General features: G+C 36.2%; 1 protein-coding gene across 1 annotated transcript; it reads right to left on the bottom strand.

Moving 5' to 3' along the window:
• Window positions 1-1328: 1328 nt before the first annotated feature.
• LOC149229104 (uncharacterized) lies at window positions 1329-2375 on the bottom strand. Its single transcript, XM_089380953.1, has one exon. The coding sequence runs from the start codon at window positions 2373-2375 to the stop codon at window positions 1329-1331; it is 1047 nt and encodes a 348-aa protein (XP_089237079.1).
• Between the last annotated feature and the right edge of the window lie 10647 nt (window positions 2376-13022).

Raw genomic sequence — 13022 nt, 5'->3', positions numbered from 1 at the left:
CCATTACATTCTGTATTCCTCTGCTCTCATGGATTTGTCTTCCTGATCAATCATGATTGCCCTATGTCGCCAAACACATCTTGAATGTTTGTCGAAATTGTTCACGCTCATTGGTTCTATCTGGTCATTATATCTTGCTTTTGATTACTGCATCTATTATTGGGCTATTGGAGAGACCAGTCATTCTTATTCTTTATTCCTTTGCATTTCAAATCGGTTCAAGTTCTGGAATTTTTGCTTTGTCCGATAGCCATCCTGTGGCTATATTTTTGTATGAAACCTTGATGGTTTTTAGAGTTATTTCGACTCCTCCATCTGGGTTCCCGCTCGATTCTTGCCTATTTTGGCTTGCATAACACAATTTTTTTCCATACTCTACGTTCAGCTAATTAGAATGTTTGCAGGTACCTCTGATTTAAACATACCCATCTCTACTATTTCATGGATGTTCTCATTTTTTAAATTTTTGTTCCAAATGTGTTTTGCAATACCTTTCTTACCAGATAATACAGGTTACCACTACCACGTAAATCAAATTAAGTTGAAATTTCAATCATGGTTTCATTTTTTTATTTTCACTTCTCCAGTAAATTTTGGTAATGAATTCAGTTAATGATGAACAAGAAATAATCAGATGAAATTGTGTCTTTGCCTGTTCTTAAATTACCTTCCAAGGTAATTTAAAGGAAATACTGACAGGTATACTGGTAGCATTCAGTTTGTCAGATTTATTCAGAATTTGCAGATGATTTATAATTTATTATATATGGCTGATTGATACTCAATATTACCATTTACCAGATGTCTAGCAAACAAGTTTTCATCTATTAAGTCAAGAATTAAAATTGGATCAATAAGATATAATCTGCAAATGAGATCTATGAAGAATCAGTGGGAATAATTAAGATAAAATTCTAGGTTTTCCTCTAGCTTCGAAGGCTAAATGACACATTGTCAAGTATTTCAAACTAATGTAGCAGAATTTATTAAATCAGAGACATTTTGAGTTTGTAGGATACTGTTTAATTTGTTTTTTTTTTTTCAGAGAGAAAATCAACATGTATATTATATTCAGGAAATATAATGAGCTGATACATGGAAAAGCCAGATGCGAGCCTGCTGTTCCAGATGACAATAGATGGGCTGCTCAGAGCCGCAAAAAAGGAAGAGCTATTCCAAATGAGGTCCGGAGGACCATACCAAAAAACCAAATATGTTCAAGTATGTTCACAATAGCTATCCAAAAATAAGGAGAGGTAGGGAGAATTACATCCATGAGGAGAAGACCATATAGATCGTATACAAAAACCAAAGAGAAGAAAAAGATATCAATCTGAAGCAGCCAGAGCAGATATGTGCACTAGCACAGAATCGATAGGAGCCTTTGACTCCTGGAAAATGTGGGAATTTCTCCACTTACAAAGAAACCAGCAGGTGAGGATGAAAACCGATCTCCAAGCTGGACATTGATCGCTCCACCACCTGAATGCATCGTGTACAGAGGAGAAAACTTGATGAGGAAAACCATAAGTTAAAGAGAGTTCATACCAGATATGAGCCGATGCCGGACATTGAAAAAACATATGGATATTTGATTCTGGCGCATTACAGCACATGACACATCGACCAGGACCCGTCCAGCCTTTTCTTTGCAGGACCTCCCATGTGAGGTTCCTATTGGAGAAAACCAACCAGGAAAATAGAATTGTCTTGAGCGGGCATGAAGCTTTCCAAAGCTTTATAGGAAAGATGGGCATAGGAGGCGGCGGAGAAATTGACGAAGCGGCTGTATACAGGTCTTTAATAGAGACAGGCTGTGAGGAATGCGCTTTCGACCATACCAAAACATCGCTGATCCCTGACTGTTTAATACCTTTGTCCTCAAAATTCTTGACCGCGAATTCCCATAGATGACACAGAGAGGGAGGCAGGTTGAGATCTGCTGCATTCTTCCAGGTGGGCGTCGATGATGACCATGACTGAATCAGTTTGTTCCAAGTGAATAGGCCTCGAGAGTGAAGGAAAGAAACAAAATCAGGTGAGAGAGAATCTTCCAACCCAAGGACGGTGGGTTCCAGACCGATAAGAATGCTGGAGCCGAAATTGATACGCCATCTTAGGAACTCGAAGAAAAGCTCCTGAATCTTTCTGAAGCCAAGCCATATAGCAGATCCCCTTAAAGAGCCCAGTGACTTTCTCCTGTACCAATAAACGATAGGCCTACCTTTCAGATATTTTTGATTGATGATAGAACTCCATTTGCCCACACCGAAGATACCTCTTTTAAGAGAATTATAGAGGAGTGCCTTGCCAAAAGTTCTCATATGTAACAGTCCCCATCCGCCAGACCTCTTTGGTCTTGCAATAGAATCCATCTTTACCAGGTGTATCTTTGAGAGATGAGATCTGCCACTCCATAGAAAATTTGCAGATATGGAAACCATTTTGTTGATAATGGAAGAAGGACGATAATAAAGATGTGCCCAGTATACCGCAAGCTGTGATAAGACGGACTGAACTAGGATAAATCTTCCACCTAAAGATAGAAATCGCATCTCCCACCTTGAATTTTTTTATAAAATCGGTCGATCAACCATGCCCAATCCTGTTTGCGATTCCCCTTCGGCTTGAGGAAAAAGCCCAAATACTTAAAGCTGTCTTTGAAAGGAGCCAGATTGATACCAAATAAAGCCGCTATCCATTGAACCAGTTCCTCATTTGTGTCGTTATGATATAGCATAGATTTGGCTCTGTTAATGGTAAGACCCGATGCCGATTGAAACTTCTGAAATATTTCATTGAGGCATATCCAGCTTGATTTGCAAAGCATAGCGAATATAAGAATATCATCGACAAACAAGTTATGAGACAGAAAAATATTCTTGCACATCTTGACAGGAGCACAACGTTTGTCGGCAACGGCTTTGTTTATCTGAGTGCTGAGAGCATTCATGACCAAAATAAAGAGAAGTGGAGAGAGCGGGCAGCCCTGGCGAAGCCCTCTCTCCGCCTGAAAGAAAGAGGATGGGGATCCGTTAATGATGACAGAATATTTAACATTCTCAACACATGCCATCACCCAGTTGATTCCATGAGCTCTCAAACCAATTTTTTCGAGGAGGATACGAAGGAACCCCCAATCCAAATAGTCATATGCCTTTTCCAAATCTATCTTTAGAATAGCAGCGTCTGTGTTTTTCATTAAGACTGAGAACAAGCATTCCTGAGTGGATGCGACTGCATCGAGGATATTCCTATCCTTTAAAAACGCATGCTGATCCCTGGTTATGAAAGAGTTGAGGACCATTTTCATTCTCTCTGCGATGATTTTAGATATAATTTTGAAGAGAATGTTACACAGGGCAATGGGCCTGAATTCCGTAAAGGATTCAGGCAAATCCTTTTTAGGAATGAGCGCTATAAAAGTGGCTGTAAGAGCGCTATTTATATTCCCCGACATTCGAGAAGCATCAACCATCCCTAGCAATTCATCTTTGAATAAATCATAGAAGTGAGAAAAAAATTCAATGGGCCAGCCATTCTGCCCAGGACTTTTGTCCTTTTTAAATTTCTTGATGGCATCATGAAGTTCCACTTCCGTGATGGGTTTAAAGAATTCTGTATTTGCGGCATCATCAAACATAACAGGAACTTGTTCAATCATCCAGAAGACATCATCAATCTTAGTAGCCCGCCTCTTGTATTGCTCGTGAAAAAATCTAGTGGCTGCCGACGAGATATCATGTTGAGAATGAAAGAAGCCCCCATTTCCCTCTTGAATCTTCCAGATTGAATTTTTACGTCTTCTTGCATTTGCAAAATTATGGAAGAACTTTGTGTTTCGGTCGCCCTCCTTGAGCCAGATCGCCCTTCTTTTAAGTCTCCATGATAATTCTTCCTTTTTCAGCAGCGCTTGTTTCTTTCTCTCCAGGGAGCTAAGATGATTTTTTTGTTCAAAAGACATGCTGTCAAAATTGGCTGTAGCAGACAAAAAACTTAATTCCTTTTTTATATCATCGAGCACCTGTTTATCCAGCTTCCTTTTTTTGATTATCCAATCCTTTGCCACCACCCTCAAGGACTGAATTTTTTCACGAAAGGTCATAAAGGGAGCAGACTCCGATTGCTTTAATTCATTCCATTTTTTTGATATGAGTTCATTGAAAGATTGGTCAGATAGATAGATTCTGTTAAATTTGAAAGAGTATCCCAGTCTAGATTCCGCTTGCCTCCAGCTAAGATAGATGGGACGATGATCAGAAGTGTGATCATTTCCTGTGCTAGCGACTGGCATTCCCCATTCCTCTATCACACTGGCATTAATGATAAACCGGTCGAGTCTTTTTGCGATATAAGCCATACCAAACCTGCTATTGTCCCATGTTGGAATCATCTTTTGAGGGATAACATCAACCAGATTTCTATTTAGAAATGCCAGTCGAAGTCTGTCAGCAATAGAGTCATGTTCCCTGCAATTGCCCCAACATTCATTAGAATTTAGTGTGACATTAAGGTCCCCGGCAATCAATAAAGATTCAATGTCCAGGATTTTCAATGCAAACAACAAATCCCAGAAGGCAGATTTGTTCCTGTAAGGTGCATAGATGTTCAGAATGTGCAAAATCTTTGACCGACCTCTGACCGACGCTGAGATAAGGATGCCTGCACAGCATTTATAGGCTTTTGCTTTGACCCATGACGGATCCCATAAAACTGCCAGACCCCCCGACAAACCGTCAGCGTCCGATGCAACCATATACCAGGATGGAAGCATTCTTCTGAAGAATGCAATTGCGGCCTTACTAGAATGCATTGTTTCCTGTATAAAGATGATATGAGACTGAGCTGTTACAAAAATCTCCTTTAGCGCCAGAAATTTTGGGGAGGCGCCCAACCCCCTGATATTCATAGAAGTCAAGAAGGTCATGTTGAACGCTGGTCAGCCATACATGCTCTAAGAGGCTGGGGTTCAGAAGAGTCGGCGATTGGAACTTCAACCAAAGAGAGGTTTGTGATGCCATAGTCAGACACGATTGTTCTGCCTCTAAAATGGCGCGATCCTCCCCTCTGTTTTTTTCGGACTCTGATATTCTTTGCATAATTGGGGCTAATGGATGGGAAGGAGGGTTTATGAATGGTCAATGGTTCAAGGACAGGGGGGTTCCTCTGGAGAAGATTATCAATATCACTATCAGATTTATTCACCAGAGATTCTGTCGGTGAATTGAACGGAGTTGGAGATGGCATAGGTTCCTTACCTCTAGAAAGACCTGCAGGGGGAGTAACCGATGAAGGAGTCGAAGAGCTTAGCAGAATAGGATGACTTCCCACCACAAAATCGGCTTTTTTCATGGGAGATGGAGAAGGCACCAGGATGTCATCTATCGGCTGAGGAACGACAGGACAATTCATGACCGGTGAGAGAGGCTCTTCCGGTTGATCATTAGAGAAGAACTGAGAGTATTGGGGATCCTTTACCTGCGTATGAGCTTGTTTGTGTATAAAACCTGTGTCTTCCGACAAAGATTCTGCAGCAGACGTTCTTCCCCTATGTAGAGGGCGGCGATTTGTTTTCCGGTTGAAGCGCATCTTGCAGTTATTAATAAGATGGCCTGTTCGATGACAGAGAGAGCATCGAAAAGGGATGCCCCAGAAATCAAGTCTTTGACAGATCGAGGACCCTTCCCATGATATCTCAATGTGTTCCGGGTAACCACCTTTGTAAGGTTTTTCAATCAATATCCAGGCTATCCTTTTGTCTTTCTCCCCTCTGACCCATGGATCAACATAAATGGATTTACCAATGGAGTTGCCAATATCCATAAGGGTTTCGACGGACCATAGTTCCAGCGGAAGATTGGGTAACTTGACCCAAATCATACAGTTCGATGGAGTGTTTTTAAGTGGATCAAAACCCATGTACCATCGAGATAAAGATAAGAAGCTCCTGCCAAACACCCATGGTTTATTGAGAATCATTTCAAGATCAGTTGGTTTCATGAAATGGAAAGAAAACCAGTCTTTCATCAGACGGGAGATGACTGGAGTGTATCCAATCAGAGGGATCCACTTTGATAATAGCCAAGATCTCATTTCATCCTCTGACATCTCTGGGAAATGCCACTTCCCGATAAGAGCTAGCTTTTGAAGGCTGTCGATACGTTCAGATAGAGTCGCGCTTGAGACAGAGACCGCCTTTGGAGGTGGAGTTGTTTTGACCGGGTTCCAAGATTTCTTTGAGCGGTCTCTGTTACCAGGATCGATATTATGAATGGGAGAGGGAGACTCTTTTTTGTCTGATGCCAGTATCGATTCAGCATGGAGGGGATAAGGCTGACATGAAGGATGAATCATCTCTTCGACGGACGCGTGCCAGCTCGGATCAAGGGAGGCGGATTCACATGCCTGTTCCGCCTCGATGGCAGCCCTGAAAAGAGCCAACGTGGCCGGGGAATCACTGTCGGCCGACATATGGAATGCTCAGATGTTACTGACTAAGGGAGTCTATACGGATGATGATAAGATGGAAAATTAAGGAATTTCTGCAGTATAAGCCTGGATGATAAGATGCCCAGTTTGAAAAATTGATAGAAGAAAGTACATCCTGAAGGTTCCTAATGGATTTTGTCAGGAGAGCTAGATATGGACTTTATGAGTATCGGGAGAAAAGTACCATAGACCCAATAAAGAAACAATTCTAGGATCAGCTAGAATTAAGAAGGATGGCAGAAGAACCACCGCCAAGATGTCAAATTATCCCGGGATCGAGAGTCTTCTGAGCAGAAAAGATATGAAGACTGTCATATAGCATCTACTAGCATTTATGAACATGTACAGTCGCCGGAGAAGCTAATTTGAAAATAGAATCCTATAGGAAGCCGGCAGAAAATCCGGCAAGACTACCCTCCCGTAGCAGTGCGCCTAACAGGGTTCGAAACATGCAGAGCCTTGATACCTATTCAGTAGTCTCGTTTTGACAGTAGATGCAGTAGCAATAAACGTGGATGATACACCACCACCTCCCTATTCGAAATCTTATATCTGAACAAGGACTGTAGATAAAAATGGATGCCTTTATCCTATTTATTATAGCTTTTAGCATCTTTCAAGAGTTTACGATCCAAAAACACATTTTAGCTGAGAATAAATCAGATATTTCTAGTCTTAATAGCTATCTCTCTGTATATTCTTGCTGTAAAAATAGATAAAACCATACAAGATCAAGAGCTAAAGAAGAAATACTAACCCGGAAGAGAGAACCGGAAGCACGTCGAGGAGCCGCGGAGCCATGATAGAAAATGCATAGAAAGTAGATTTAAAAACCATCATATAAACAGCAGATAACGGAAGGGAGAGCATAAAGAGAAAACCCGAGATAGGCTCTCCCTCCTTCTGGCCGGAGAGGCCCGGAAGGAAAAAACGCTAATCGTTCCTTTGAGACCTATTTAAAGAGCTAGCAGATAGATGGAAGAGAGGTGAGGACTAAACATATGGCTCTCTGCATGTCGGAACATCTATGAGCGTGACCAGCGTAGATAGAAGGTGGCCATGCATTATCCTGTGTAGTAGACCCAGGCCTCCTGTAGGGTCAAAGCATGGCGGAGACTGATTGGTGAGCTAGCAGAGGATGTCGATCTCTGGTTGGTTGTGCGCATTACTACACAACTTACAGAAGATCATTCAACGTGAACATGGGATCTTGCCAGCATTGTAAGACGTTCGAGGATGGGTTCAACTCTCTGAAGAAGAATCATATAGAGAAGAGTGGCATGGTTCCTTAATTGCATTTTTTTAATGTCAAGATCCTACGGTGCGTTTTTTTGTTATTGTTTTTGTATTTAGCTAGTTGCACTACAATTTTTCAGCACAACTAAATTAGTAAGTGTCTCTGGTTGATAATATTTATGCTTCATCTTTATTATCTTTCATGGCATGAATTGTCTTGTAATTTCAATTTATTGTATTGCATTCTTTACTGAAAATTGTCTCATTGTAGCTCCTCCCCCTTCCCTTTGGGCCTTGATAATCAATATCTATTGATGTCTGCCTCATAATCTTCTAATGGCATTTTTCAGTGCCACCAATAGAAGGAAAAATTTTCACCCTTCAGCTTCTTAAATTGAAATCAACTTGAAGTCTTTCTGGGATTAATGTTCAAGGCATTGGGAATAACCTAGATACAGGAAAAAATGTTGATCAGCAACCTCCATTACTTCAAAGCTTTTAATATTTTTTTTGAAAGTCTGTGGATATAAATCCAAGTGATTAGATACAGGTTTTCTAAAAATAGTTTAACTTTCAAAATTCTATTGTTATTCTGGTGCTTAGGGTTCTGAATTACAATTTCGCATTGAATCAAATAACTAAAAGTTCAGCGTGTCCTGTATTTTCGTTTACTGAATCTACAATATATACACTTCACTGGCATAAATTATAATATGAATGAAGTTCTGACATTACATATAGGATCTATCCAATTCAATTAATTCAATTTTCAGATTCTTTAATTAATTTTTTAATAACTTATGAAAATAGCTTCAAGTTGCAGTGAACATTTCTCTAGGAAGAAATGTTTTAAAAACAACTGTGAAAAGTGAAATGCTTAATTTCTTTTAATTTTCATACATAATGGTGTAATGTGTCAATATATTTTATTTTATTATTAAGACCAAATATTTATTACAAATCCATAAATTAAATATCAAATATTTATAAATCATCATCATTATTATTATTTTTAAATTTATCCTTACAAAATAAATATATTACCATGACAACATGAAAACACAAAGTGCATAACTCCCCAAAGTTTTTGAATATGTACATTGAATATTGTGAAAATAAACTTTGAATATGTACACTGAATATTGTGAATATAAACTTTGAATAAGTACAGTGAATATTGTGAAAATCTAACAAATAGATATAAGGTTTAGTATAAACATGTGGAATTATTGAAAACAGTGGTATTAGTTTGGATAAATAAATGCATGTTTTGAATATGCAAAACATTTGAAGATAGATTGGACAATGATTATATGAAATATGTATAAGTCTGATATTTAGGTGTAATTATATGTTTTATTTTATATGGACCTGAAAGTATAAAGCTTGCAGGTCTTTTATGAATTTTTATTCTTATATCATAAAATTGCATCGCAGAATTTTCAATGTGACATATATATATATATATATATATATATATATATATATATATATATATATATATATATATATATATATATGGAATATATCACTTCTAAATTGTAATTATTAATAATTATTTTTATCAGTTTATAATATTATTGCAAAAAATTCAATGTGACAAAAACATTGGAGTATATCACATCTAAATTGTAATAATCTATCAATTCTTAAAGCCTTATATATCAAGTTAGGGGTGGGGAGGTTTCAAAAATATTGCAATTACAATGTATTGATAAAAATATCAAATTGTATAAGACAACAAAAGGGGTGGAGGGGTTAGCTTTGCAATGAGATGGATCATGATTTGAAATGTCATGAACAGGTCCATTGTGACATGTGGATATTGCAATTAAAGGTTAGTCACAAGACCATTATGACCTAGACTTGGTGATGGACGTACAAACAAACAAAGATTGTTGATTTAGAGTTTTCATCAATAATAATAATAAGTGAAATTGTATATGATTATGTAACTACACATTATATATAAAGTAGTGTTGGATTTTGGCATGCCTAACCTAAAATCTTTTTTTATCATATTTTATGTTCAATAGATTGAAATATTTGCTAGTATCTCTGAAATCTAACATACCCATCATTATTTCATGGATGTTACACATTTTTCCTTTTCGAAAGTAGTGTGTCATACCTTTATGTATGCCAAGTAGTGGAAATTTTCATTAGGAGATAGATTAGATTCACTCAAATTTGAATCATGATTTAATTCTTTTATTTTCACTTCCCAATAAATTTTGGTAATGAATTTTGCAAATGATGAATAAGAAATACTTGGATGAAACTATTGTTGTTTTGTTCTTAATTCTAAGGTAATTCAAAGGAAATATCGGCTGGTGTCTTAACTTAATGTAGCAGCAACATTTAGTTTTTAGGTTAACTTCTTAAATATTAGCAATTTCTTAAGTATTTAACCAAAGACATTTCATATATATATATATAGTAAAGAAGTAATTGTATTCTATTAATTGTATAAATTAATCTAAATAAATGCATATCAAATATTTGTAAGAGGAAAATTTAGCCTTAAATAGTAAACATGTGTATTTATAGTGAGAAAATCCTTAAACAAAGGGAAATAACCCACTCTCAAACATAAAAAGAGCATCTATCTCATTCCACCATTAAATTCATCATACAACTTATTATAGTTACCAAAATCCTTAAAAAGCACAAATTTGGATCTTTTTTTCCACATCTCTTTGCCTTCTACTATTTCACTAGATATATACAATAGAGTTGCTTGCCTTGGTCATTTCATCAAAGGGAAAGTGCTCATCATGCTTGTTTTGTTCTTGATTTAGGGGTCTCATTAATTCAAATGTAGAGTTTTTTCCTTCAACTAATTTATAAATGAGAGTCTTATAGCCCACCCGCTTTGCTAACATGGATTCTCTATGGAAATTAACTTCTGATCTTTATTTTTTTGTCATGTACAAAGATCTTTGTTCTTGGAATGGATACAATATCTCCATTCTCAATTAAGGCTAGTTCCAAAAGCTTCTAATGGTATGTGCAAGTTCAAATGACGGTCCATTTAGAGATAATCCACTATGTGCCCATTTCCACCAACAAGAATCTCTATGTAGATAAGATAATTGGTTCTTTATTTCATATTTGAGACTTATGCAAGAAATGTCATTGGGTGGGGAGATGTCTAATCATCTATCAATTCTTAAATCCTTATATATCAAGTTAGGGGTGGGGAGGTTTAAAATATATTGCAATTACAATATATTGATAAAAATATCAAATTGTGTAAGATAATGAAAGGGATGGAGGGGTTAGCTTTGCAATGAGATGGATCATGATTTGAAATGTTCATAAGTTAGGGGTGGGGAGGTTTCAAAAATATTGCAATTACAATGCATTGATAAAAATACCAAATTGTGTAAGATAATGAAAAGGATGGAAGGGTTAGCATTTTAATGAGATGGATCATGATTTGAAATGTCACGAACAGGTCCATTGTGACATGTGGATATTGCAATTAAAGGTTAGCTACAAGACCATTGTGACCTAGACTTGGTGATAGACATACAAGCAAGCAAAGATTGTTGATTTAGAGCTTTCATTAATAACAATAAGTGAAACTGTGTATGATTATGTAACTACACATTATATAAAGTAGTGTTGGATTTTGGCATGCCTAACCTAAAACCTTTTCTATCATACTTTATGTTCAATAGATTAAAATGTTTGCTAGTACCTTTAAAATCTAACATACCCATCATTATTTCATGGATGTTATACAATTTTCCTTTTCCAAAGTAGTTGGTATACCTTTATTTATGCCCAGTAGTGGAGATTTTCACTAGGAGATAAATTAGATTCACTCAAATTTGAATCATGGTTTAATCATTTTATTTTCACTTACCAATAAATTTTGTTAATGAATTCTGCAAATGATGAATAAGAAATACTTTGATGAAACTCTCGTTGTTTTGTTCTTAATTCTAAGGTAATTCAGAGGAAATATTGGCAAGTGACTTAACTTAATGTAGCAACATTTAGTGTTTTAGAAAAATACAAAATTTGCCAATAAATTATAATAATAAAACAACTTTAATAATTCAAGCCACTAATATGAGTATCTATCTTAACATAAAAATATCTCCTTCATATATGGTGACTTTCAAGTTAAGATTGCCAAATTCATCTATGTTTCATGGGAGTAATTGCAAACTTGAAAATTACTTGGTAATTTTTTCACTTCACTTTATTGATTCACATTAGATTAGTTATGTAGGATTTGTTAGATATGATTTTTGGTACGAGACACTTATGTTCCTTCTTTTTAATTGTTGGTACATTGGATTCCTTGCACATGCATTTTGTACCCAATTTACATGTATTTTCTTTCATAATACCTATCGGATGAAATCCTTACACTTAATTCAATATGAAAATTCTTTGTTGATGCTATAATCTGAGTGCAAATTTTCTCAACTACTAATCACCAACATGCATGAGAGGATGACTCTATTGCATACTTGGTTCATTGCTCAACTGCTCTTTTGTAATGCCAATTAAGTATAAATATCTCTATTTAACATAAGCATTCCATATTTGTTTTGAAGTTGAGTTTATCTTCTAGTTTATGACACATATAATGCACGAGTAGAGGAAAAAATTACTTTGATCCATACTGTCAATTGAAGTTCTATGCTTTAATTGCATCTACATAACACGCCTACTCAACCATGCAAAAATCATATATATACTCTATTATTTGAAAGTGCCTACACAACACTCTATGGTCTTATATGTGCACACACAACTTTAGTGGTAAACTTGCCCATCCATACATCTATCTGTTACTTCAATTAATAAGATGCATCATTATGTTGAGAAGCACTTTACAACCCAGTATGGGGGGGTGTTGTCATGTTAGTGTTAGATAACTATATATTAAAAATAAAATAAAAGGATACTCCATTCAGAAAAATTAAAAAATCCAAGTCATCTTTAGAGTAAAGAAAATACAAGTCATCTTTAGAGTAAATTTAGATTTATGATTTTGAGTTAGAACTGGAAAATATTGTCAATTTTACATAATAATAATAATAATAATAATAAAGATTTACTTTTGATTATGAGTTGGTCATGGAAGTAGAAAAAAATGTTTTATTATTTAGATTATTAATAAGAAAAGTAATGAAGACTTATTTAAGCTCATAAGTTACTAAGGAAACTAGAAAAAATATTGTTTTTCTTAGTTAAAAAGGAACTAAAAAATGGACTATATTCATAGTTGATTGCACAGAGAGTAACGAGGTGCTATACAACCCATTATGACA

The sequence above is a fragment of the Pinus tabuliformis genome, chromosome J (genome assembly GCF_031772625.1).
Source record: "Pinus tabuliformis cultivar Carrire ecotype Pingquan chromosome J, CPIR1, whole genome shotgun sequence".
NCBI lineage: Eukaryota > Viridiplantae > Streptophyta > Pinopsida > Pinales > Pinaceae > Pinus > Pinus tabuliformis.
Note: the sequence above shows the minus strand (reverse complement) of the source record. Positions and strands in the feature narration are given on the sequence as shown.

What these genes read in the sequence shown, in the direction of transcription:
- LOC149229104 (XM_089380953.1), bottom strand. Translation starts at nt 2,375, where the DNA reads ATGGATTCTATTGCAAGACCAAAGAGGTCTGGCGGATGGGGACTGTTA.